The following is a 27459-nucleotide window of genomic DNA, read 5'->3' on the forward strand; positions in this document are numbered from 1 at the left end:
TAGTTAACATTTCAAAGTAACAACAAACAAATACAGTACAGTATGCCGCTGAGAAGTTAAATATCCGGAAAATTTCTGTGAACTCCTAAATATTTTTTCGGTCAACGCCAGTCTCGAAGCGGGCATACTCCTTCATGAGACATAGATAATTACAATTCCATGCCTTTCTATACACGACACGTGGCGAAATTTCAAATGGATTTTAGAATTGACCTCTGACTCGAAAATTTTTTAATGCTAACTTCAAGACAAATTTTATAATTCTAGGTCAACGAAGTACCATGTAGGTCCATGTATAAAGTAATTTAAATGGCGTTAATTTGCAAATTTCATTTTTTACACAGATTCAAGCGACCATCAATCTGGATATTTCATGTAAATTTCAACTTTAACAATACCTACGTTTCCTGAGAAAAAAGCCTTGAAAGACGGACAGACACATACAAAGTAATCTTATATGAGATACACTAAAAAGTAAAGAAATTAAATGAGTGCGCTCTCTCCTGTTGCCTAAAAAAACTGAATGTTTATTTACACAGATATTACAATATTAGGTACATTGAAGTTTATTTAACAACTATTCTTGACCAGTCTATGTGGTATTGCAATGGCAAAAAGAATGTAGTTCGTCAAAAATACGATTTCTTCATTTAATACACTGTTACTATACACGTACGTCTATCTGTTTATATATTCCGTGACGACTCCCGATTAAAAAAAATCGGATCTGGCAATACAGTGTGTCAGTCAAGTGACATTTTATTAACTACAGCGTTGTTGCTTTGTTTTTGTGTTATTTTTAATGGAATGCGTGATAAATTCACCAAAATCATCTTAAAACAAGTTATTATTTGAAATGAACGAAATTGAAGATGACGTTACATTTTGTGATTCTGCGGTAAATAACTACGTTATGCATTGCTGTTTAAAATGAAATTATGCTATATTGTTATGGTGTCCATTTTTCTCTTCAGACATCGTTAGTGGAAGGATGCCGTTTACCTGTGCGTATGCAGGGAGGAGATGATTGGCCTCTCGCAGAAATTATTAGCATTAAGGAAATACGAGGACAAAGAGGATATTATGTGCACTATGTCGATTGTAAGTATACCTAATATTAGATTGTTACATCAACAATTTTCTTATTATTTTGTCAAGAACATTAGCAATCGAGGCCCATTAGAAAGAAAAAAAAACTTTATTTGGCAAAAATACACATATATATATGTTTTGCGGAAGCTACTGAAATTGTGCTGAAACACATCACAGCTCAGCTATATGCTATGACTAGGACTATGGTACGAGGTACCAATATACAAAACAAGAACTAACAACATATTAGTTGCAATGTGTTCAATTAAATAATGATTAAATTATGCATAGTTATTTCAGAATCTGAATCTATTTGTGTGAACAAATTAGGTACTGTTGCACCAAAAGTGAATAGTAAATATTAAAGACTAGGGCAAGCAGTTTTTGAAATAAAACTTGTGTTTTTGCTCCCAGTTAATTACTCTTTCTTTCTTCACTCATTGTCTAATTTGGAAACTTTTAGTCAACAAACGTCTGGATGAATGGGTTGGTGAATCATGGTTGGACACCCGCAAGGTACAGTTTCCGAGGAGGGACGGAGCGCCCACAGGAGGTACCACCACACCAAAGAAGACTCATATTGGATCTGGAGGTGGCTTGATGCCTCATTTTATTAGTATGTGTGTTTTGCTATATTGTTTTTAATTTGCTTTTTAAGTATTCTATCTTTTAAGTATTTTGTCCTTTTATATTCTATGTTAATAAGAGCATGACTAGGTAGTACCTAGTGTTGTTTATTCTGGTTCATTTACATATAAAATTTTTATTATTTTTTTGTAACCGAAAATCTTTCATATGAAGATTTGTAAAGTGTATGATATGCTTTGTAAATAGAGCATTATAAACATGCGCATGGTATTAGTTCCCTTCTCTTGCATGTTTTAAATACCACATCGCTAACAATCTAATGACAAAAATATGGACTTTCCTCAGAAATTCCTCATAATTAAAATATTATTTTTGTTTTGTGCATCAGCCAGCCAAATTCCATCTGCTAATACTCTTATCCATGAAAAAGTTAAAGCATAATAAAGTAAGTTTTGTCACTATTACACTTTATAATATTTGTCAGAACAAGACAAAGCTGAGACCCATTTTTGGAGGTTTTTGGTTACCCAAAAACCTCCAAAAATGGCTCAACTTTGCCTATGTTGAAGGCGACCCTTTAAATCCATCTGTACCTCTGCAGCTAGAGTTATGTCTTGAGATCATATAAATAAATATAAATCTCTCTCTTCTGGCAGCGAATGCAGTCAGACATAGTTTAGCTTAAAGTATGCTTAACTTTATTATGAACAAGAGCAAACTTTATTATAACAACATTGAGCCTACTTTTTGCATTCTACTTATTTGTTTGGAATGCTTATGTTTTAACAGATATGTAACATGTATAATGAATTTAAATTTAGTACCATGGTTTGTACATTTCCATGGCCAGTTCACCCATATGATTCACCAAAAAAAGATCATATTTGGCATTTTGTGTATTTTGTTAAAAATATACATTTTATATGATAATTTATATTGATAATGGTGTTTTGTTGGCAGATGACAGTGTCAGCAATGACACTCTGAAGTCTAGTATCAATAGCCATAAAGCCACTAACGTGAGCCACCCGACCCCACCCAAAATACCTGAAAAACTCCATCCTACCAATGCACTCAATGGTTCCGCTCAAAAATCTGCACATGGTATGTTTATCACTGTTATTTTCATTTTTCTTTTTGTTTTGCTTTTTTAGTTATTACTTCAGTTTACTAGCCCATTGTAGTTTTTTTTTTGGTTGTTGCCTCTTTAAATCTCCCAACAAATTAATTATACAAGATGATTTGTATTGCTTAATGCATTTTATACTTATTACTATACTCTGTACAGTAAAGAATGTATAATACAACTGGACAAAACTTTGTAGAATCTCACAATTATAGAATCACATCAATAAACAAAAGTAATTCCCAAGATATAAGAATGAACTTATAATGTAATTAAATGTAACAAGAAAATAATTCACATTTTTGGGTGATATTTGGATTAACCAAAACACTCCATACTGAATCATACATCTTTTTACATCACCTGCAGGAAATGGACTTTCCTTCTAACGAATCAATCCAGGAATATAAATTCAGATTATGAGTGTACGAAATATGAGTTAATTTGAGAGAATTCTGTCAATAATACTGCATATTTTCAATAATTTTCAATCTTGTCTGGTCTTGGTATTGGATTGTAAATTGGTCTGCTGCTTTTAATATGTACATACACAAGCAAGCTTTCGATTTTAACAGCAAGTAGTTTGTAAATTTTAGTTGGGTTACATGATAATAACTATTATAGCAACATATGAAGGTTGTGAGCCAGAGGAAAACTTAAACTATAAATGCAAATCACCATTTCCACCAGGCCCTGGCAGAAGGGGCAAACCCATGAAATGCTGGCTTGATGTCGTCATGGATGATATTCGGGCCAATGGTCTGACAACTACGGATGCCAACGAAAGTTTGGGCTCTGTCTGAAACCGGAAAAATGCTCAGATGAGAGAGAGATGTTCTTATAGCCAACTTGTTAGTTTGAATTTTCTATCCTCTTTATATATAGGTATATAACAGATTTTTTCTGTGCTTTTTTGTGATCAACTGTATGCATCATTGTACACAGCTGATCGTAAACAATTCAGCACATAAAAAAAGACAACAGTTTCCAGCTCTTTTTTTTTTAATCTTATTTCTTTAGGGGCTTTTTTCATGAAAAGACATGCCAGCCCCATCATACCCTAGAGACAGAGAGAGATTTATTACTGATTCCAGCTTTATTACTGATCATTACTACTATTATTTACTGATTTATTACTATTTTGCCTGCTGTCAATGTTTAAAATTCGAACATTTGCAAGCAACAGTGGGCCTGCCAGGAGAGCCGCGGCAGCTGATCTCGCGGCCGGCCAGCCCGACTCTTGCACACGAGACCTCGTCATTGGTCAACGGAGGCGCCGTACTCGCTGCTGCGCTGCAGAAGAAGATGAACAGGAAACGGAAGGCCAATTCGCTGGATATTGACGTGAGTCGTTTAATTTTGAATTTGTGAAGAAGAAAGTTCCCTCTCAAAGATTTGATAAAATAAGTTTTTTGAAGTTGGCTATTAATTGTATTTCATAACTCTGGGCTCCATTTAATGTATCAGCCGGAAGTACCATCACTGGAAGCGGCGGAGGGCGAAGCGGCGAGCGGAGCGGCGACACCTACCACGAGGCCGAGGCAGTCGGGCAGTATGCTGGCGCACGGACACGACGATCTCGTCACCAGGATGAAGAACATCGAGATGATTGAACTGGGGAGACATAGGATAAGGCCGTGGTACTTTGCGCCTTATCCACAGGTAAGAATTTTGAAAAAATATATATTTCGGTTAAATCCCTGCGGCTAGGACTAGCCAATGATAGTAATAAGCATACTACACCAATCTGTCTAGCTGGAATGATAACGGCTAAACCTAGTCTAAGATGAGTAGACGTACTTTAGCGTGTAACCATATTATCATATGTATAAATCACACAGGTTGAGTTTGCCACAAACCACTCAATACAAAGGCAGTCGCTTCATTTGATAATGCTCAGTTCTTCATATTATATTATTATATAATTTTCTAAACAAAATTACAGCATTCCATCAAATTATATAATCCACTATGAAAGAAAACATACTACTTTTAATTCTAAGTATGTATTTGTAATTGTTGCCAGCTCTCCTACTTACTTTTAATATCTTCACACCTATAATCACATCACTGACTGGCCTTACAATGCCTTTCAATGAAATTTTAACTCAGTCGATGCTTTTTCGTTTCAGGAAATGGTGAACCTACCTTGTATCTACATTTGTGAGTTCTGTCTCAAGTATAGAAAGAGTAAAAAGTGTTTGGAAAGACATTTGGTAAGTTTTATTTAACAATAATTTAAAAATTTTAAAAATAGGTTTCTGCGTTCATCTCATCAACTTAAGTGTGTTACTATGTTATTATTATTGTCGATTTTCTCGCAATCAAAGTGAAAAGCAGAGTAAACTTCGATCGTAAATCGGCATTTTATCCACGATAATCACGATTTACGATTTTGTTATATAAAATCTACTATGTGGGTATTCCATTAAGTTTCCAATATTTGACCCAACATATATTTCCAATATTTGACATAACATAGTAAATAAAACATTGTAATACACATTTTCTAACATGTAATTTGATGTTTTCAGATAAAATGTAAGCTAAAACATCCGCCAGGCAACGAGATATACCGCAAAGGTAGCATATCGTTCTTCGAGATAGACGGAAGGAAGAACAAATGTTACGCGCAAAACCTGTGTCTACTCGCCAAGCTGTTCCTAGACCATAAGACGTTGTATTACGACACGGACCCCTTTCTGTTTTACGTTATGACTGAATTTGATTCTAGAGGTATGATGATATTTTTGTTAAATTTATCTTTTTAGCTGAGCGAGGCTTCTTAGCTATATATAGATTTTCAGGATAATTTTAAGTGTCATATTGACGGCTTTCGTAGTATAATTCTCTGGTTTGATTAATAGTGTGAACAAATATTTGTACTTGTAGTAAAGATATTTGACAGTGGCTCTGGGTGTGTTTTTTATATATTTATTTATGTTACAATATTTTTATATGAAGAACACAAGCACTACCAAAAAAACCTATATAAGTTTATACTGTTGGGCACAACAGTTTATGTGTTTTTGTCCATTGGGCCCGCGATACAAAGTTCGTGTATAGTGTGGGCCGTTGCCATTGTCCATATGTAATTAATGAAGGCAAAGCTGGTGTTTGGGTATGCTATACAAAGTAGGTACTCATTTTCCAAATCTTTCCGAGTGTGCTCGTCAGAAAGATAATTTAAAAAATGCAATAGGCATTATTGTCATTTAAAGATTTATCTATTCATTGTTTCAGGATTTCACATAGTAGGCTATTTTTCAAAGGAGAAAGAGAGTACGGAAGACTACAACGTAGCATGTATATTGACTCTGCCGCCGTACCAAAGAAAGGGGTACGGGAAGTTACTCATCGAATTTAGTAAGTATCGATTTTCTTATAAATGCAACATTCAATACATGCAAATATTAATTACTGTGAAGATTTTTTGTTTACGATTTATGATTCGTAAGAAAAAACTGACATATTTAATAAGTTGAATTAAATGTATGTTAACCGTGTGAAAGGATAAGAAAAGGTAACAATTTAGGTTTTCTTATCCTTTCGCACGGTTTTCGGCATTGGTAGTATGACAAAATAACTTTGTATATGTTGTTACATATTCATATTTAGGTAGGTATGTAGTTTGTTTTAGCTCATTATATTATCATTATATTTAAGTAAATGTAAGTTTAATATATTGTGTTACTGTTCTGTGTGTCTAATGGTTAGCTGAGAGAGAATGCATTTCTTCTTTCTCTTGCATTTGCTTATGTTTTTCCTCGGAACATAATTTTTAATAAATAAATAATGAATTATTGTATTCATTTGCAGGTTACGAGCTATCCAAGTTCGAGGGTAAGACGGGGTCGCCGGAGAAGCCGCTGTCGGACCTGGGGCTGCTGTCGTACCGCAGCTACTGGGCGCAGACCATCCTCGACATCCTCATGCACAGCAAACCACAGGGCGACAATGAGAAACCCATCATTACCATCAAGTAACATGAGAAACATATATATATATGTTAGACCATAGTTAGGGTCAAAGTTGCTGAGTGCAAACATATTATGTTATCCTTATGTATAGCAAACCTTAGGGTGATAGTGAGAAACCAATCATTTCCATCAAGTAACATGTGAAACATATCTTTATGATAGACAATAATTAGGGTGAAATTTACTGAGTTCAAACATATTTTGTGATCCTTATGTATAATAAACCTTAGGGAGATAGTGGCAATCCATCATCACCATCAAGTAACATGAGAAACATATATATATATATATATATATATATATATATATATATATATATATATATATATATATATATATATATATATATATATATGTATATGATAGACCATAGTTAGGGTCAAAGTTACTGAGTACAAACATATTTTGTTATCCTTGTGTATTGCAAACTTTAGGGGGTTAGTGAAAAACTCATTATCACCATCAAGTAAGATGAGAAACCTATCTTTATTATAAACTAGTTAGGGCAAAAGTTACTGGGCAGAAACCTTTTTAGCGTTACGCTGTTATTTATATTTAACGTATGTACGTTAAATATAAATAACAGCGGCCATTAATACCCCCTAAATCATAGTTATGCCCAAGTGAGACATGACATACTTATATTTTAGGCTAAAAGTTAATATTCACAAACCATTGTAGCTAGTCTCATGCATAACAAACCACAAGGGGACAATGAGAAACCCATCATTACTATCAAGTAAGATCTGAGAAATCTGTTTGTGTTCATCTGAATATTGACTGTAGAGGGCAAAAATAGGCGGGTAGACAGCTGTTTAAAATCAGAGCCAAATAAATTTAAGGAAGAGTTAGTCTAGACACTGGTGGCTGTGGAGTCAAAAGACAAACTGTTTGAACTATTAAACTGTTTCTTTACTTTCAGCGAAATATGTGAGCTGACCAGTATTAAGAAAGAAGACGTCATAAGCACACTGCAGAACCTTAACCTCATTAACTACTACAAGGGCCAGTACATAATATCAGTAAATAAGGTAAAATAAGCAGAACTTACCATAGTTAATACACCCCGTGTTTTATCCCCTTGATTTGATATTCCTCTATTTGTTGAAGGAACTAATTCAGCAACACGAAAAAGCTATGGAGAAAAGGACGCTCAGAATCGACCCTAAATGCCTCCATTGGACCCCTAAAGATTGGTCGAAACGTTCGAAATGGTAAGTCGTATTTAATTCGATTATCATTTCACCCCTTCCGTCATTATCATTACTTAATTAACAAAGTAAAAACAGCTATGTGATTTTAATATCGTTTTTGAACTAATGACCTTGATGGACATAATAATGGAAAATCATTAAAATATTTAAAATTATTGTTGTTTTCGAGGTTACTTGGACCAGAAGCCTTAGTTCGGGTGTGCAACTCTCGTTTCATTATCGAATCTTTTCTTAGAAGAGCTTTGGGACGGCATTGGGACGCAATGACTACCTAACTGCAATGTGATTGGCTGCGTCACGCTGCGAAAAGATTATAAAACTGCGAAAGATAGTGTAACGTGAATTGCAAAGTCATCCCCAGCAGTTGATTTAAAAAATATGCTACACATTTTTGTCCATGGAGGTCGAAGGATCTTGCTTAATTTATATTTAATTGAAATATTTATAAGAATATACATAAAATATATCCGGAAACCTAAACAAATAATTTTCACCCATTTTGGTATTAAACCTGACTTGCACTACTGTTGTTTAAATTATGAAAGATTCAGTTTTTACGAAGTAGATATCGATAAGTTAAGGACTTTTGAAGACAAATATTTACTAACTTGGCTCCCTAGAACTTAAGAAACCAATTTGAGACCTTATTAATAATTTAATAAGGTTTATTGTGGCAAGTTCGTTAAGTATATATTTTCTTTTGTCACCAGCGTATGAAGTGGCAAAGTTTCGAAGATGCAAGCTATCTAACGGCTTCGAAACGTACGCAGTTTTATTTTTACATTTTGTACTTAACCTCATGTATGCCTTTCATATTTCATCTTCTGTCCTTTATTTGTCTCATTCATTCACTCGTAATTTGGTGTCATTTTCCATTTCATTCTCTCTTTCTTCTTCGTATTTATCTGTAACATGGCTGGCATGTTTAATATTAATATTGGCAGGGAAAGACAATATTAAAAAAATGTATTCTTAATATTGCTATAGTGTTGCCTTTTACACAAATTTGATCACTATTGGCTCACACGAATTTTACGGCTTATGCATTCGACTAAATCAGGGTTATGTTAATTTGGTTCAAAAAAATTCCGCTGCGTAACACGTATTCAGCCTATCTATACATAACGCAGCGACGTATTACAGAAATAGGACGACTCACCCATCTCATTCGAACGTAAGGTGTGGGATTAAGACAGGCTGAATATACAATGTAGCGTCAAGAAGCGATTTATTTATAAAGCAGAGCTGATTATTTTTTTATATCCAAGTTACCAGCCTTTCATCAGAGTTATAATGCAAAAAAGCACAATAAGCTTTCATAGTTACAATAAAAGTACGGATAGTAAATTCTGGGCTTTCTTTCTCTTTCTTAATTGCATGTTCTTGCTTTTATTCGGGGCTGTGTCGCCGTGAAACCCGGGCCAGCATTAAAAACAAAAACAGATTCGGCTGTGATTTTACAACCGGCCGCCTGCCTGACGTTAATTTTCTTTGGGAATGCTATTATCGTCATGTCAAATATGCTGCACCTTACTGTAGATTAAGCACAAATAATAAATAATTATTATTGCTTGCGCATTATACTTATACTAACTTTTAGATGGTTGCAATAAATGTCGTCACTAACATTTATATATTGGCTTGGTAGCTGAAGTGGTAGCTGTGTATGCAATAGGAATTACTAACACATTTAAAAACAAATTTGATTCGGTTACATAGTTTGCTACTTATATGATTGCAAAGCTAAACTAAAACATTGGCAATTTTTTTTGCATAAAAGATAGTTATTTCCATTATTTCATGGTTTCTGTTAATGTTTGTTCGGAAAGAATTTAAAAAAAAAAGCAACAAAAAAGAATGTTTTTTTGAAGCTGCCTAATAGTTCACTATTATTTCAATGATGTGCTAAAAGAAGTAGATTTCTTACAAAATTTGGCATTTATTACTATACTGTTAGTTAAGATTCACTAGGAATACCTAAATTTTATATATATTTCTATGATTCACTAGGAATAACGATTGCCGACATAAATTTTATATATATTATTTTCTATAATGGGATTTAATTTCCGAACAAACATCTAGCTAGCTACCTAAAACATGCAGTCGTTGGGTTGTGGTAAGTTATCGTGATGAAATCATTAAAAATCATGAAATATTTTCAGGTAAAAGTCATTCTGAGGTCCCGATGATGCAGTTCAACTACATGTTAGTAATATACCACTTTATACTTAATATTTTAAACAATTCAAAGGGTTATCTTAATAATGAACGTAATATATGAAGAATTACACACTTGCCAAATATACATAAATCAATTACATGTCCTTTGATAAAAAATCTAAATAATAATATGTATGCGTTGTAGATATACATTGAGGTTTGTATGTTTTAGTTAAAATGCACTTGTATGCATGTTTGAAATGTAGTACATTTGTAATGTAAGACTTTTGTGATATTAAATAATATCATTGTTGAAATTCAATTTGTTTTAATAAGTTGCCACCAATTCCTTTCACGTTAAAATTGCAACATACTAAAAACATACATAGAATTTATTGATTATTTTAGGGCCTGTTTCACCACTTTTCGTTTCGTATAATTATTCATAGTAGTTTATCTGTTAACTATCTGCTAGATAAAGCTGCCTGAAGTTACTTGTCCATTATAATAACACTTGTGAAACACGATTTTTCATACCGAAACCGGATCAAGGTAAATGATTTATATAATAATATCTATCTATTATACATCTGGGTACTCTTAGGGCTTGTTTCACCGGGCTTGCTGATAAAAGTATCTGATAGCCTATATATAACACATCGACAAGATAGCGTTAACAATCGTGTTTCACGAGTGTTAGGCTAAGTGGCCGATCACGATTTTTATTGTAGTGTATATGTCAGATTGATATGATATTTTATCAGAAAGTGTTGATACTTACAAATTCATTGATTAAAAGGCAATAATGATTACATTTTTTCTATGTATGAATAAATATATAACTTCAGGAAAATTCCATTCAATATTTAAAATGGACCATTAAGGGTACTGTTTGAAATAAAAGAAAAAAATATGCAATATATAATTTATTTTTTTCATTTATAAGCGCGATAATTTTGCTTTGACTGTCAAAATATATTTTTAAGCAGGTACAAGTGATGTTCACGATACAAGGCTTCCCGCTGGGTGAGGCATTGCGTATAGAATACAGACATTTAGTAAAGAGCACCTGATTACAAGTTACATATTACAGTCTGTCTAGAAAGGGTAGAAAACTGACTTAACGACAATTTTTTTAAATAGCAATACCAAATCGAATGGTCAATATTGGTTGCTAAACATCAAGTGTTGCCAGCAAAGAGAACACAGCGCCCTCTTTTATTTTCTACTCTTTACAGATTGACTGTACAGTCATAAAGGAGATCGTTCGCACGTCATACAAATTTGGACCCAAATAATCTTAGTGCCGATCGATGAAATAAAAACTGGATATAATTCAATGGTCGGCTCTTGGATATAATTACGTCTAAATTAGCTTTCGTGTTAATTTAAAAGTTTAAATTAATTTACACTTTCTTACATTACTTGATTATTTGCTTCTTGCTTTACCATTTTAAACTTAGTGCGTTATAAAGTTTTATAATAAAATATAACACATACAAATGTCATATCTAGGCGTATTGGTAATCTATTCGGTAACAATTTATAATATAACTACACAATAATATGCTCATGACCATTAATATTGCATAAGTTTTAGCAACAATTATAAAAAATATTTTAATGTGTAAATATCTGTTTGTGACAATGGTCAGAATTAAATATAGACAATTTAATGTCTTTTATAGACATGTATATAACTTTAATTAAATCTTTATCAAAGCTTTAATAAAAGAGCAGAGGTCGTATTAGGCCTTATTCCATAAAGTATTTACAAAAATATGCCGTACGTAAACATATATAAGAAGGATATTAAAAGTACAATAGCAGAAATTGAAGACATAATATAAATTACAGGCAATAATAACCAATCTTATCATATAACAACGATTGTTAAACTAATTGTAATACTTACTAGCAGATTTCAACTTACAACGAAAGTAATAGTAATGTCCTATCACAAATAACTAGGTATGTAACCGATATTGGAAGAAGATAATAGGGAATAGAAAAGAAGTTTGGCCAATTGAATATTATATTACCTATGCAACTTTATTTTATTTTATCCGGAGAACTACAGTCATAGATAACAATGCTGCAGATAATTATTGTCCTATTGTCCATTTACATATTCTCACTCTATATAAATATTGCTTTGGATTTGATGTTGAATAAAATAAACCATATTTAGGATATGTCTGATCTACCGAGAGTTTTATGCAATGCTATGGTGTTTTGGGTCGTAATGTATATAAAATTAGCACGTTTTCGATGGCCAAACTTCTTTGGAAAACTAGCTCAGCTTTGTCCAAAACTAAAAACACAACTATACCTTCTAAAGTTAATCTTAAACGTAAGATTATCACGACGGTACATTCAATCTACGAAGCGAATCAAATACCATGAACTACCTGAAATTGGGGAAATTCATCAGCTGAAATATACAGCATGTTTCTTTCTTATTCCGAAGTTCATGGTAGTACAGAAAGGAAAATAGACATTTATATTAACAAGATTCAAAAACGTTGTCGCACTAGAAATAGATATTCCGAATTATTTTCAATAGTTATTGAGGAACGACACTAACCGATAATAAAGTTAGATGATATTTTTAACATTGATATTTCCTTCAAAACCAAAAATTGTGTAATTATAGATATCAATTAATCATTATAAACACCATGTCAAAAGATAATTTAACTTTCATATCTACTTACATAAATTAGTAGTGTAGGTCCTCAAATACCTGCTTAATCACATGTATTTTGTCAACAATATAAAATATTATAAATGCTCGCTCGCCTGACACTCGCCGCTCAGGCGTTGCTAGACTAGGATCACTGGTAGGCAGAAGGCACTATCTGTTGTATCTGAGCTACTTATGGAGCAGAAAAATAACACCATGTACTTGACAAAATGCACATTTTTCAACGAAAAAGTCGTGCACTCTCTACTCCTGTCGAAAAATATAATGTCTTTGCTAATGTATAAAAAAAATGAAGCGTATCTGAATTGAAACTGACGTCAAAAATTTACAAACGTGTGCGTAATATGATATTGCATAATAGTACAACTCCAGTTATTATGCAATTATATTATGCCGTTTTTAAATAAATCTATTCAATCCAAAGATAATAATACTCCTCAGTAACTCAGATAAATTTCTTTAAAAAACTACAATTTATTAGCATTTAAAATAATAACAACACAGTAACAAAACTTTAAATGACTATAACAGGATATTATGATAAAAATGTAAATAATTATAACAATATGAGTCACGAAATTTCCTTTAAGGCCGCATATAACTTGGGTTGAAGCATTCTCACCATGTTTTGTGCAATTTTCTTGATTGTTCATATTAAATTAACGTAATTTCTTTGTTTAATAACACAAAGAAATTTTAAGACGTTAAGTTAATATAAAATACGTCAAGCTTTACACGCATAATATATTCTTATTCCATTAACGGGCCTTAAAAGTTTAATGGAGTTTTTGGATTAGGTGTGTGATCATACAAGTACTGAAAATAAGTGATTATGTTGTCATTAATAACAATCGTATGGTCAAGAGCCTTTCAAATCACTATGTATACTGTATGCAAAGGTAATAAGGGCGAATTTGCACTGTTTTTGGTAGGTTGATGTGCTGTTGACTGGTACGTAATCTTAATTTATATAAATCTAAGTATTTTATCACGTCTTACTCAGAGTTAAAGCACCTTAAATATAGATAATATTAAACATTTGTAAAATATGTATATTACATAATAATCTGTATTTATAATATCTGTAATAACGTAACATATATTTCGGAATTTCAACAGGAGGTACGCTAATGTTGTACTGGAATATATATGATGTGATGTATTTATAAAGATAATGTCTTTTAGCCTTACTTCTTAACGATGTTACAAGCAGACTAGATGCTTAGCACAAAAGTAATATTTATAATCCTAATTAGAATACCTAAGCAACGCAACATCGACAATAAATCAGATCTTGTAATATAATATTTTAAACAGATCAAAGCAAAATTATAGGACTTAAAAAAAAAATGAATATCGTAATGTATGTTAGACATTTAAAATCTAAATAAAAATAAAACATTATGTGATATACCTACCTAACGAACTGTTTCACAGTTTCAACTTGTTACTGCACATGGATTTTAGATGATTTTTTAAAACATGTCAGAAAAATAAAACAAAGGAACACATAATTACATACAAATACATAATTAAAAAATGAGAAGAATATTTCTGAAATAAAATATATGCAATTAAAAAAATATATTTTGTGAAATTGTATCGCTCCAGTTCTTGTACCCTTTCGGTATTGTAGGTACCACATTTATCTTATGTTCTTGTTCTACACAGTAGACATACGATTTCGTTTCGAAATAAATCCCCGCCGTATCTTCCTGGCAATCTATTTAATTGAAGAATTAACAAAGGCGTTTTAACGATACTAATTCTACGTTGTTTTATCACAAAGACTTTAGACACGAATCTATCAAAGAAAATTGAAAGCAACGGTACTCTATTTCGAATTATTATTATTTTTTTACTCCAATGCTTAAATATACGTATACATGTCAAAATAAATTTTGGACCCGACGAAAATTGGATGGATATCGGTACTAGACAAGGCATCTGTCGTTAAGGCCGTTGAGTTTCTGCGAGTCTGCGACTTGATAGGTATTGCACTGCGGATGGTAGTTGTTGACCTCGTCGTAGTACTCGTGTTCGGGGTCTAATGGGACGATAAGATTTGTCGCTTTGGGGAGATACCCGTCTGTCGTGGCATAGGAGCCGTCTGAGTTTGGAGGTAGACTGAGGACGCTGTCAGGCCTGTAATCGACGTCCACGAGCTGTGGCTGGCCACAGATGGTGTCAAGGGAAGGTATGGGCTCCATATACTCTGCATTAACGGGAGTGATGCACGTGTAGCTAGATGCTAGGACGTTGGCGGACTCTGGTCTGATGTAAGGAGACTGCGCGTCGTAACTGGTTGGGAATGTTGACGGCGACTCGAAGGGTCGCAACATGTTGTAGGAGGTAGTGGGCGATTGCCGGGCATTGGAGTTGTTATTCTTGACGCATGACGGTGCGTGAAGCGACAACATGTCCACCAATTGCCGCTTTTGGACTTCCAATTCCTGCAAAAAGTGAAGGAAAATAGTTAATACTGGAATTCTACTAATTGGTACACAAAAGTGTCACGTAAAGGCGTGAAAGAAATATTGTTCGGACATGAAGTTTAAGAATCTCATTAACCATAATGGGACATGAATATAATGATCGACTTTAACATTGTACTGCAACGTGTAATTACAATTCCATTACTGACGAACGTCATTACAGCTATCAGAAGATGCAAAGTGCAGTTAATAAGAAGTTAAGGAGTAATTTCAACACTTGTTTATGATGTTCCTTCCTTTTTAATTCTTAGTTGAGCAATAAGCTTAAATGTGGTAGTTATTATTAGCATAATTCTTGAAATAAGTAAGATTTGAATTTGCAGGTACGTTGTACATTAAACTACCCGATATGCATGACTTAATGGTGCATCCAGAACTGGCTTTCGAAGAGATATTTCTCAACAGTTTAAGGACATGATTTTTGTCACATTGCATGCAATCAGAACTCTGACGACAATAAAAGCCTGATTAGGCCTGTGTCAAAAATTACATCTTTGTAAAAAACTTTCCGACTTAATCCGGGCACAGTGTCTCGGGGAATTACTGTTTTCTTAATCACAACGTGCCACTACGTGCCGAAGTATTTTCTTATTTACCTTGAGTTGTGCCTTGAGTTCTATGTTTTGCGTCTCCAACACCTCACTCTCAGTAACCAGGTTGACAGTGCGCTCGCGTTTCTTCAGTCTGCACTTGGTCGCTGCTATTTTGTTCCGCTCTCTCCGTCGCCGTCTGCGCTCTTCGTCCTCGGGTGTTAACTGTAAATTAAGGAGTTTGTACCTTTGAGAATAATTTAAATTTTGTCATGAAGATTGCCTGTCAAGATTTCTGTTAAATACGTTGACTTAATCATTAAACATGTTAAGGTCTGCGTACACTTTTCTTTGGTGTTGTTAAGTACGACGATAGAGATAATAATAATGTGGTGTGAATCCTATGGTCATTGTTTCTCCGCTGCTTTCGCTGGATGGATGATTAGAAGACGGGAGATGCTACTTCTAGATTTCTTTCGTATTATAACTGCATTGTATAGAAGTCAGGTTATCATGAGAGCTAATAGGATTTCTAACATTTGTTACTAGTTGAGTATCCACTCGACGTGGTTTATCATTTCAAAGAAGTCATATCGAACAAAATTGTTATTTAGTGATTGTCACGTTTCGTTCAAATTAGTTGATTTACAAAATAACTGTAGCTAATAGCACATTTGATTGCTAATTCAAAATCTAGCTGAATTAAAGAACCTACACCTACATATACCTATAGCGACGGTATGCTGATTTTACTGCTGTAGAGAATCGATAGATTATAATCTAAATTATTCACACGAAGCCATAACTTTCAGAATCGGGAAGTTAAGTCACGACCCCACAGTTCGCAATCCTTCTTTGTGGGCCATAAAACTTCAATCAAGCCGTAGAATTACAATGCACCTACGTGAGCTATAAAAGCTAGTCCAGATACAATGTTGCTCCTTATACCTAGGAAATATAGTTTTATTGAGTACATTTATAAGCTAAATACATAAACATTAATTAATACTTATATGTCCAAGAATCGTAACAATAAAATCTAGTTACCGACATACTTACCCTCTTATGCCCAACACGTGAATGGAATGTCTATGAAATAATTCGTTGTGCATGATTGTAATCATGGTTTTTGCTAATTCGGAATTTATACTTATACAATTCACATTATTAAAAATCTTATGCGTCTTTTTTCAGTATAACCCGTAGTAAACTTTTGTTTGTAATAACTGTCAGCCTATCGAGTTTCATGTGTTCAATTTTAACACATTCAGTGCCGAATACATTTGTGCGTTCAAACAATTAAAATTGAATGTTGATAAATTGAATTGTTGATAACTCAAGAAAGTTCGGAGATTATATCTTGTCAATAGGACTTATAATTATACTTCTAGATCTTTTCAGATACCTTGTAAAATATAATAGATTTTTAAAATCTGGCCAGCCAGTGTTTTTTACTTAATTTAAAATTAGAACTTAGGTACCTAATTGTCTAATTGAATTAACTGTTTTTCTAATTGAGAACGTTAACCAAGCATATTTAGTTAGAATGTATAGATAAAGTATATATAGAGAATTTTATCTAGATGTCTAGATAAAATTCTCGGTCCATACCTATCTCGGAGAAGTGTTCGGATTAACATTTTAACGAGTGCGATGGACGAGTGTCCTAGATCTACTTGGCTGAGAATATTGTACGATATTGCTCAGAAACACTATAAAATATAATAAATATGCTCGAGGGATTTTCATTTCAATAAATAAAACATAATCACTGTTTGCGTTTTGATTAAATTAGCAAACGTTGGTGAAAGTTCATAGCCATTTCGGATTTCAGGAATTTTTCTGGACGTTTACCCATGGGAAACAAGAGTGAACCTATAGCTTCAATATTATTTTATTTTGGCTTAATGACCCACTTAGTGACGCCACGAGTATAAATAAATTTGGGCAATATTACTCCATAATTTTATAATTGTTTTAAAAATTAAATTTTCCATGCTTGTCTGGGAGTGAATCGTAGAATCTGCTAACAGCTTCTCCCAAAAAGATTAGAAAAGTCAATCAAGGCAAAGGGCGATAAACTGGATATTTTTCGCATGGGAAATAGGTTAGCAACATATCATTATTAATCTCAATTCCAACATTAAATCCGACATCTAAATATGGCCTTCGAGTTTCGCGAATCTCGGTTCTGTCCTCCCCGTAATTGATAATTGGTTAAACAACTGTCAACTTACCCCTTCACTTTTGGTGACGGTGTGACTGCTGTCGTAGTCATCATCACTTTCCTCCTTCTTCATCCTCTTGATGCCTATATCCGTGTCGCTGCCGGACATCTTCCGCTTCGACTCTATCGACAACTTCAGTCCTGCCTTGATCAGCTCCGAGCAAGTCTACAAATAATAAAGTTTTATTTTTACAAAACATTTTTCGTCAGAGAGATCTTGTAACATTCAACGCGTGACAAATATAAAATTTACGTGCAGTAAACCGTCAAGGAGTTCCTTTTTCGGGAACCGATCCTGGCCACAATTATTATAATAATGGATTATCATAGAAAGCAATGTAGAAAATTTCTATTCAGTAGTGTAAACGGAGTGAAATTTAACCTGCAAGAAGCGATTACAGACAATTCTATAAATAACATTTCTATAAGTTTTTATTCAGCCCAGATGTAACTGAATAAAAGCTTATAGAAATTTAGGATGCTTGTACCAAAAATCTAATAAATAATAATATTATTCACTACATATTTGGCACAAACATCATCATTTAGGATCAACCTCGTCAAGAATAATCAAAGAGACCATGGCGTTGCCTACAATATATTTTATTGAGAAGTTCCTAACGACCTTCTACCCAAATCGTCGATGATATAATAGAGGTAATGCTAATTTTCCAGAAAAAAAGAGTACAATTTTTCGTGCAAGGGAAATTAATATAAAAATCTGCCCTAAACACCTTTCTTCATGTTAATGTGGTAACAGACTAAAGTCCACTATAAAAAAAAATGCAAGCAATTTGGTTTTCTTGGCGTAAAATTAAAAACGAGGACCGGTTTTACTTTATTTTACCATATTGTAGCCCTTTACTGACAAAACGTTGATCTAAAGACATTTAAAACGTGAACATGATATTTTAAATGATTAAAATAAGCAACTATAAAATACAATGCTTAAAGTTAAGATTGCAATGATAAAACTATAAATAAATGTGTAATTTAACTACACTATTCTGTGATGGCATAGTTAAGATAAATGCTTATTTGTATAACTTACGCGTTCATCCAACTATGGTGAAGAATTTATACACAATCGTGATTCGATATTCTTTCATGTAAGTTATGTTTAATCAAATGATTCATGGTCGATGCAACTTTAATGATCATCACATCCAAGGTAAATAGGTATAAATCATTTTATTACTCTTAAGTTCAATTATAGTGGTCATGCATAATTGCAGTAGTTCTAATTGTCTTTATATCAATGTGCAAAAAACAATAAAATGCGAGAAACAAGATTAGTGTTGACTGCGATTAGTATTGGTTATTTTTTTATCTCAATCATCTAATTATCAGATTGTCATGACATGTATTGTGGACATGTAACTACAAAACTATAATCACTACTTATCCGCATATAGATGTATGTAGTTTCTAACTTTTAAGGAAAGTAATAGTGTAGAAAATTAAAATATTTTTTATTGTTAGAGGTACTTATTGAGATGGGTGTGCGTAGTGCGACTTTGCTATTTACTCGTATATCGAGTCATCGAGTCCATTCGTAGTGAGACTCAGATAACCAATCACAGTGCGTCATTGTGAAACAACGTCAACCATACCGCAATGCTGTATGGTTGACGTTGGACGTTGGTTTGCTGCGTCTCACTTTGAAACGATTCGATAGTGGAAAGTGAAATGCTAACCCGCACTTCGCCCATCACTCGCTATTCACTGCTTTAGAAGGCACTACATGTATTATTTTATCACTTTGGTCTGACAATATTTGTCTTATCATCTCATCCTAATTTACTAAGGATGCCAATAGCAACGCTCAATGACTGAGGAAGAAATCAGGAAAACGATCAGATGATAGATTCTATTTCTCGCTTTAGTTGTTATATTTTCGATAGGTAATAGAATATGAATATACTTAATATATTTTAACATACCTAATGTTGCTTCGTCGAAATAATGTTAGTGTTATCATACCAAAACCCGGAATATTTTGAGCAGTTTATCATAATGCTCAAGGAACTTCATACAATCATAACACCTGGTAGCTCTGCCACATTGTAAAGATTTTTTTCCCACATTTTACATGTCCGCCCATTGTCTATCATGTGTCTATCTATCATATGCCTTATTCATAGAATGTTTATTATAATAACTAGACAAGATGGAAAAACTCTTTTATATATCCAGTACCTACTGGATATATAAAATAGTACCTACTCTTCCTATATCTATGTAGGTAAATTTGTATGCCTGTGTCGCAGAAAACAAGTATCATTCACACAGGCATCACCCTTTTCTAATATATGATTTTTTGACACGATTAATGTAATTAATTTAGCATTCTATTTAACTTAATATTATTATTAGTATTTTTTTTATTTTATCATTTGAATTTGGATTAGAAAATGTGTGACATACGTAACACGAAATATTATTTTATTTTTCAGCACCTGTCAAATTACACTACATTTCCCCAATACTACCGATATACAACTAAGTAGGTATATTACACATATACATTAATTATATTTTTATATACAGACTTGTTTCATCATTGCCTATACCGTAGCAGTGGGATATGGCTAACGATGTGCCACTAAATAAATTCTCTATTCTCAGCAATTTCTTCCCTTGAGAATTCCCTCACATTTCCAAGATAATATTTTTCTCAATTACATTTCATTTTTGAAAATTTCGAACGGTACATCGCTATACGCGTACGGCTGCTGATGATATGATGATACAGACCAGACATACATTTATTCTGAGATCTTTTACAATGTAGCATATGATACTACTTCCCCATTCCCCAATTGTGTCACGTTAGGTTCAGCTTTCTCGTGCTTATTGCCTTGTTATTTCGAGGAGTGTCGCTTTATTGCAGCACCAACCTGTTGCTTACTCATACATGATCAGTTTCTAAGCCATAAAATACGTTTTTTGCAAAAATCTCTTCTACTTTCATTAAAATTCGTGACACTCCTCAAATGCAACCCGATATTTCGGCCAATGTCTGCAAACTCATGACGCGAAGGTGAACACTAAAATATTTTAAGAGTTGTGAATTTAAAAACCTATTTTTAGTTATGTAGATATAAAATAGATATATGATCGATATATCTATATATATCGATCATGATATCTATATATTTAATACATGTATCTGAAAAAGATGATATCCTATTTTATTTCTTTACTTTAGCACCCGATGATATCTATGCATCGAAACAATATAGTGATATATGATACAACCTCGCTGGGTTGATGAAGCCTTTCTTACTTAAGACATAAGCTTTATGTTCGTTACTAATGATGTGTTGAACTAAGTAGCATTTAGCTTCAATCTGTTTTGTTTGTTTTTTTATTTGGTTTTTGGTTTTCTTATCTATTCCTTATTTTTATGTATCTATAAGTAGGTATTTCTCATATTTTTTAGTTTTCACTTTAAGTGATATACTGCGACAAAAATGCGTATGCGTGCGTACCTTTTGTATGCTTGGTGGAGTGCCAGAGGCTGGTGAAGTTGCTGACGAGCCATTAGACATGGAGGAATCGTCGGGAAAGTCGTTCCCACTTGCGCTCTGAAAACATCCATGTAATTAATATTTTTGTCACTTGATATCACTTTATTGGGTTGTAATTGGTGCAATGACACTTGTCTTTAGATGCAAAATATTCGACAACAAAACTATTTTTTCCTTTTTTTAGCATAGTAGACAATAGAGCATGCGGATTTCCTGATGGTAAGCAAACACCACAGTCTATGGACACCAGTAACCCAATAGTTATTGAAGAAAGCGGTAATCTGCAAGGCGTCAATGTATTCCTACTCGGGAACAACGCCGACATAGTTTATTCCATAGCACTTCACATATTTTTGTGGCATTTTATTAATATACCTACTCGTATAGTTTTTATTCTTTGGGCTTCAAATCCAACACTGTGTTGCCAACACCCATTGGATGAAACAACAGTTTTGAGAAACTCTTCCTCCCGTTTTTTTTGCTTTTCCTAGCCCCTGCCCTATCTAAACCAGTCATGTAGTTACAGGAGGCACATCATGTGTGCACCATGGTCAAACTTCCACCGGAACCTGTGGTAATGGACCACTTTCCACATTGTTCCGTCTGGTTGGTAAAACAATACGTGAGGACATTAATTTGCTTCCGGGTCACCGAATTGGTAATTCGCTCAGTAATTTATTTTTTAAGCAATAATTTGTTGTAGATTTCGAATGATTCTCTCGTGATTATTTACTATATGCTGAGTTATTGTCGTGATTTCGTTATATGTTATAAATAATATTCCTATCTCTTTGTCTTGCTATGAAAACGAAAGAATTCGCGTCTGTTCGCAGTAAGCTATGGGCAGCTTATTGCGACAAACTTCGTGATGAGTATGGCTACATCATTAGACCAATGATATTACCTGATACAGTTTCGAATAAAAAAATGGAGTTTACAGTTATACCTAAAGTTGTAAATTTAGATTATTTATGGTTCTATTTTGTATGCAGATTTTATATCAAAATGATTTACAACAGATCAGATAGTAGAATTATTTGTCTCATTGTTATGTTCCGCTCTGAATTCCCGCATTCACATAGACATAAATTCATTAACCAACACAGTCGATGTTAAGATAATGCAAGTAACTAAATGTATCGATAACTAATACAGATAACTCGATAACAGTAGGCGCCAGCCAGTCTGCTTGGTGAAGTGGTGTGCATAAGGTGTATGACCTCATGGTATCTGGCGCCAGCAGTGTTATCCAATGTTTATAATGGGCCGATGATGTCCAGTCACGTGACAGTACGTGCCACCTGGCTCTTGGCAACCGTCCAAGATGTGTTAGGTCCAGGCTACATGGCCAGGAGTTTGTTACTTCTATTTCGATATCGCCTGCATTCAATTAGGCTATGTTGCACTTTATACTTGGCGTTGGCAGATTCGATAGTCAAAATAATGAGATTTAGTAATTACAAGTGCATTTTCTTTTAAATTTGATGATTTGATGATTGTTGAATTTGCTTTCAAAATCAAGTTCATGAGGTCCGTTAAGCGTCGGACACCAAGATCCGTAAATGTTTTGTTTCTATTATGTTTATAACGGGCAAAAGCTAGATTATCATTAAAGCCCTTGAATATGTGTCTTGGACCTATTGCTTACTTCGTATTCTTAACACTGAGGATATGACCTAAGGAACAGGCCTCGATGCATGTTGATCGTGCCTCACTGGAACAGGATGCGATTCTTATAACTGCATAATGCGGTCACGGGAAAACTCCTGCCAGGTTACAGCCGTTGGCATTCTAACTTCTTGATTCCAGACAATTGTACTTTGCTTTTCTCGACACCGTTTGTATATAATTAGTAAACAAAAAAATCAGTCAGTTCTACTTGTAATCACATTAAATAATATATGTATGACCTGGACACCGTATTTGTTTTTGACTGTACCTACGTGGAAGCGAACCGGAATAGTACACATGTATGTAGGTATTCACGAAAATTAAATGCATGCGAAATGATCGTAATCAGATTAAGCAAACATAGGCTCACCTTGAAACTGGAATTTTTCTCGTTGTAGTTACATGCATACTGGTCGAGGGGATTGGTCATGGTGATAACATCGTTGACGATCTCCGGCGTATGCAGCGTGGTGGAGTTGGGGTTCTCCACACTGAGGAGGTTTATCATGGCGGCGTTGAGGTTGACATTGACGCTGAGGTTGTAGGCGCCAGCCGCCTCGCCGTCCGCCCCGACAGGCGCCGACGGCGACGGAGACGTATCCTCACACTTAATCGTCGGTACAGTCGAACTCATGCTCGATGAGTTCATTATATCCTTATACGGAGCCAGCTTCGCTTCTTTTTGGTCACGTTTAACAATGAAACATACGGTGTTAACACCTAATTCTAGTTTTTATCACGGTTACACACTATCACTATATAAAGACTAAATATCACTGCTTGTGGTAATCTGGTTTTAAATGGCACATAAGTTGTCTATGCTAGAAGTCTTCACGGGTAACGTTCGTTTTACTGCAGTTTAGTCCTGTAACAAGAGAGAAATCTGGGTTAATAATCACATAAACTACCAAGTAATGTTTCCACCAGTGAACGAAAAGTGTTATGTGTGAGACAAGCCGTTTTTGTTTCTACATAAAATCTGCTAAATTAGCTACATAAGGGCAGATAATTTCGCAATGAACTGTATGAGGGGCCCCGCTTTCGCAACAGTGCACGCAGCGAGTTTTTAATTAGAGCTATCTGGGCATCGCGACCTCGCAGCCAGGATGCGACTCCAATAAAACGCTTTTTTACAGGCCCCAATTGAATACGAGCCATAAAGTCGACACTACGCGCTTTTTACGACGCATTTTTTAACGCTCTTCCGCGTGACGCGACGTCTCAGCCGCCATTGTTTGCAGCTTGTTGCTTCGTGCGGATTAGCACTAGCTGTGCAAGGACAGATACGGATTAACAAATTAAACAAGCTTCTAGACGCTGATCTGAGGATCAGACAACATTATGTGGAAATTGGGTGACTTAACTTTATAATTGGTACGCGCGCATGACAATGACAATTCGTTCGAGCAAAACGGGAGCTACCTAATTCTCTTGGCTCCTTATACAGTAAGCTGAGTCGAAAGCTGTCTGCCACCTTGACCCGGGCGTGTATCTGTATATCTCATATCTGTGGCACGTAAATACAATAAAGCACCGAGCCGGGGTAACCTAGTTGCGACGGATTTGCTTATTCAGCTCGCGGACAGTGAGGAAAATTTACTGCCAGACCACAAAATATGCTTAGGTGATTGCAATATACCGGCACAAGGTTAGCATTATTCTTAGAAAATTATTCTTGCAAATAGATCGGGATGTACGTCTCGTATTCAATGTTTGATGCGACACATGTTGTCAAAGCATAATGTAAAAAACAGAAGACAAATCTTACGCAATGATAAATATCCAATGAGCGGTGGCAGTTGTTTGGTGAGCAAATCAAACATCTGTGCAAACACATGTGTACGAGTTGCCAAAGATTTTATGCTCTTTTAGCAATCGCTGTGCCCAATTAGAAAGCTAACGCGGAAAATTCATTGACATAAGTAACCTATTTCCCTTGACTTCCTTCTTGAAGAATAGAGCATATAATAAGTAAGTAAGGTACGTTGTGGTAAGTATAGAAATTGTCTTATCCGAGTTAAAAATATTTTACCATAATTAGGCAACTGCCAACTTTAAGTCAGAATATTATACGAGTAAAAGGGAGGGAACGGTTTGGAGGCTTGGGACTGTTGGGATTGTGAAAATAATGTCTACTACCTGTTTTGCTATTATTGCATACTAGTTCTGTGTTTCATGATGTCTCAAGCTATCTTCTAGATTTCTCGTTATTATAGGTTTGTTTATTAAATATAATGAAATGAGATTATTGACCGCGTAGGCTGAGGTGCATATGCAAATCCAGCAAGTAGGCAGTAGGACGTCCGTCGACGAAAAAGGGAAAAGAAACAAATGTATCCGCTCGATTTTGCGTGGGCTGAAGATTAGGTCTTGACAAATGTATTTGCCGATAGCTTTTATCGCAATGCGACCTTAAACGTTGATTTTTGAGACTGTCATTTGTATTCATTGCACTAGCTAGATAGTTTTATCCATGCTTCAATATAACAAGGCAACTGCGTAATTTTGGATAAATCGACTATTCCCTAGCGCTATATTCGCTTACATCTTTTATATCTCCTCAAGTCTCGTTAGGGGACAGTAATGCGTAGAAAGGGGGATTGGGTGCAAAGCCATCAGTGGCTATAAGGGCTTAAATCGCAGTAGAGTGTGTAGTTTTGTAGATCTCTTTGTGTCGAGAAATGGGTGACCTAGTTTCGACCGCGCCCGCAGCGCACCACAAACTTATAATGCGTGTCAAGTTAATTGCATTTTAGTCTCTTTATTACATTGTTATACGACCAAGTTTAATAGATGCTCAGATTCACAAAGCTATCGATTGTCTTTAATTAAGATTGTTTGTTTTATGATGTTTTCGAGAATCAGTATAGTTGTATAGTTTATATTGCAGATAAAGATATTTATGTAATCTTGTTGCTTATTAGATACTTAACTTAATAAATCGTTATATATTTTAATGCATCGTATTAACGTAAAATTAATACCTACACAATAATTAGTTACAAAAAATACTTAATTTAATTTAAACGAAAGGAGATTTATTAATGACAAATTTATTTATTTTTAATTTCCTTTACCATATATATGGTAAAGGAAAACTTTACCATATATATGGTAAAGGAAATTTAAAAAGTCAAATTTAAAAATCTATATAGATTAATAAATATTTTTGAAATTATAGAATTCAAACTTTCGAATAGAGCTGTGTAATAGCTCGACTTATTGCAATGCTATGAATTGTCACAGCTGTTTATAGATATTTATGTTTGCAAAGCAATTTTAAAATGGTGATTCACATAGCGTTGGTGGTATTCCGAATAGGTAGATACCTGGCACCATGATTTGATGACCAATATAAGTATTCTGTAGAATATAATGACTTCAAGGCTATAAAATATATCTTAATATGTTTATCCATTGTTGTTCTGTATTACAACGAAGGACGTATTTTTCATCAGCTGTTCTAGAACATTAAAACTAAACAATGCATTGTCCATTAGTGTAGGTAGAGCGGAAATGACAAATTTTAACGAATCGTGTTAATACTTATGAGATAGTTTCCTGAAAAGGTGTTATTTAAATAAAGATGTCAACAATGTAGTAAAACCCTCTATCTCTGAATTTAAGATTTATAGTTAATATTTTTTTATGTTGGTTGCTAAATAATTATAATTCATTATATTTTTTTCGAGCGTAAATTATTATTGGTCTACAATTATTGGTCAACTAAGTAGGGATGCCGACCACCGAGTTAAGTAGAGACAGAAGTAAAAAGAGGACGCTGGGCTCCGACGCTCAACGGCTGAGTAGAAACCGGGAAAGCGTTCAGATGACAGAGATACATTATATTTTTTAATCGGATGAGTCTAATCGGTAATGTAATCTTTGAATTACTTAATATATTTTAATTAAAGGTATTCTAATAGCCATTAACCAGTGTCTCTTTACATTAACATTCGGAATCTACCATAATCGGACAAAAGCCTGGTTGACCGCCACCGGCTTAACAATAGACACTACAGTGTTGCCAGTGCGAAGGTGAATAGAAACAGTGATTAATTATCCTGTCAAACACAGCACGATAAATCTAAGGGCATAATTAATAAAATTTATATTGAGCTACTTGGTACAGA

At 34.2% G+C, this 27459-nt stretch overlaps 2 protein-coding genes across 23 annotated transcripts in view; one reads left to right on the forward strand and one right to left on the reverse strand.

Annotated features, from left to right (window-relative positions):
* Window positions 1–736: 736 nt before the first annotated feature.
* Tip60 (Tat interactive protein 60kDa) lies at window positions 737–10480 on the forward strand. Of its 21 annotated transcripts, XR_008405140.2 has the most exons (15): window positions 737–898; window positions 975–1101; window positions 1556–1708; window positions 2641–2784; window positions 3987–4150; window positions 4274–4468; window positions 4939–5022; window positions 5341–5542; window positions 6050–6172; window positions 6626–6788; window positions 7709–7817; window positions 7897–8000; window positions 8711–8762; window positions 10166–10226; window positions 10257–10480. XR_008405140.2 is itself a non-coding variant. In XM_053752217.2 (14 exons), the coding sequence occupies exons 1-13, from the start codon at window positions 857–859 to the stop codon at window positions 8715–8717; spliced, it is 1617 nt and encodes a 538-aa protein (XP_053608192.1). In that variant the 5' UTR covers window positions 737–856; the 3' UTR covers window positions 8718–8762; window positions 10166–10480. The 21 variants fall into 21 exon arrangements, 19 of the variants coding, with proteins under 19 accessions (XP_053608192.1, XP_053608199.1, XP_064292327.1 ...); XR_008405141.2 differs by lacking the exon at window positions 8711–8762; XM_053752217.2 differs by having other exon boundaries at window positions 10166–10480.
* A 594-nt stretch (window positions 10481–11074) lies between these two features.
* Window positions 11075–27459, reverse strand: part of Atf3 (Activating transcription factor 3) — a 49496-nt gene continuing 33111 nt past the window's right edge. For both annotated transcript variants that reach the window (XM_053752241.2, XM_064436262.1), the window contains 5 exons: window positions 23697–24191; window positions 21617–21712; window positions 18133–18288; window positions 15962–16120; window positions 11075–15323 (listed from right to left, as the gene is read on the reverse strand). In XM_053752241.2, coding sequence (XP_053608216.1) covers window positions 14805–15323; window positions 15962–16120; window positions 18133–18288; window positions 21617–21712; window positions 23697–23975 — 1209 coding nt within the window. In that variant the 5' untranslated portion in view covers window positions 23976–24191 and the 3' untranslated portion in view covers window positions 11075–14804. The remainder of the gene's footprint in view (window positions 15324–15961; window positions 16121–18132; window positions 18289–21616; window positions 21713–23696; window positions 24192–27459) is intronic.

Source organism: Plodia interpunctella, chromosome 12, assembly GCF_027563975.2.
Source record: "Plodia interpunctella isolate USDA-ARS_2022_Savannah chromosome 12, ilPloInte3.2, whole genome shotgun sequence".
Taxonomy (NCBI): Eukaryota; Metazoa; Arthropoda; class Insecta; order Lepidoptera; family Pyralidae; genus Plodia; species Plodia interpunctella.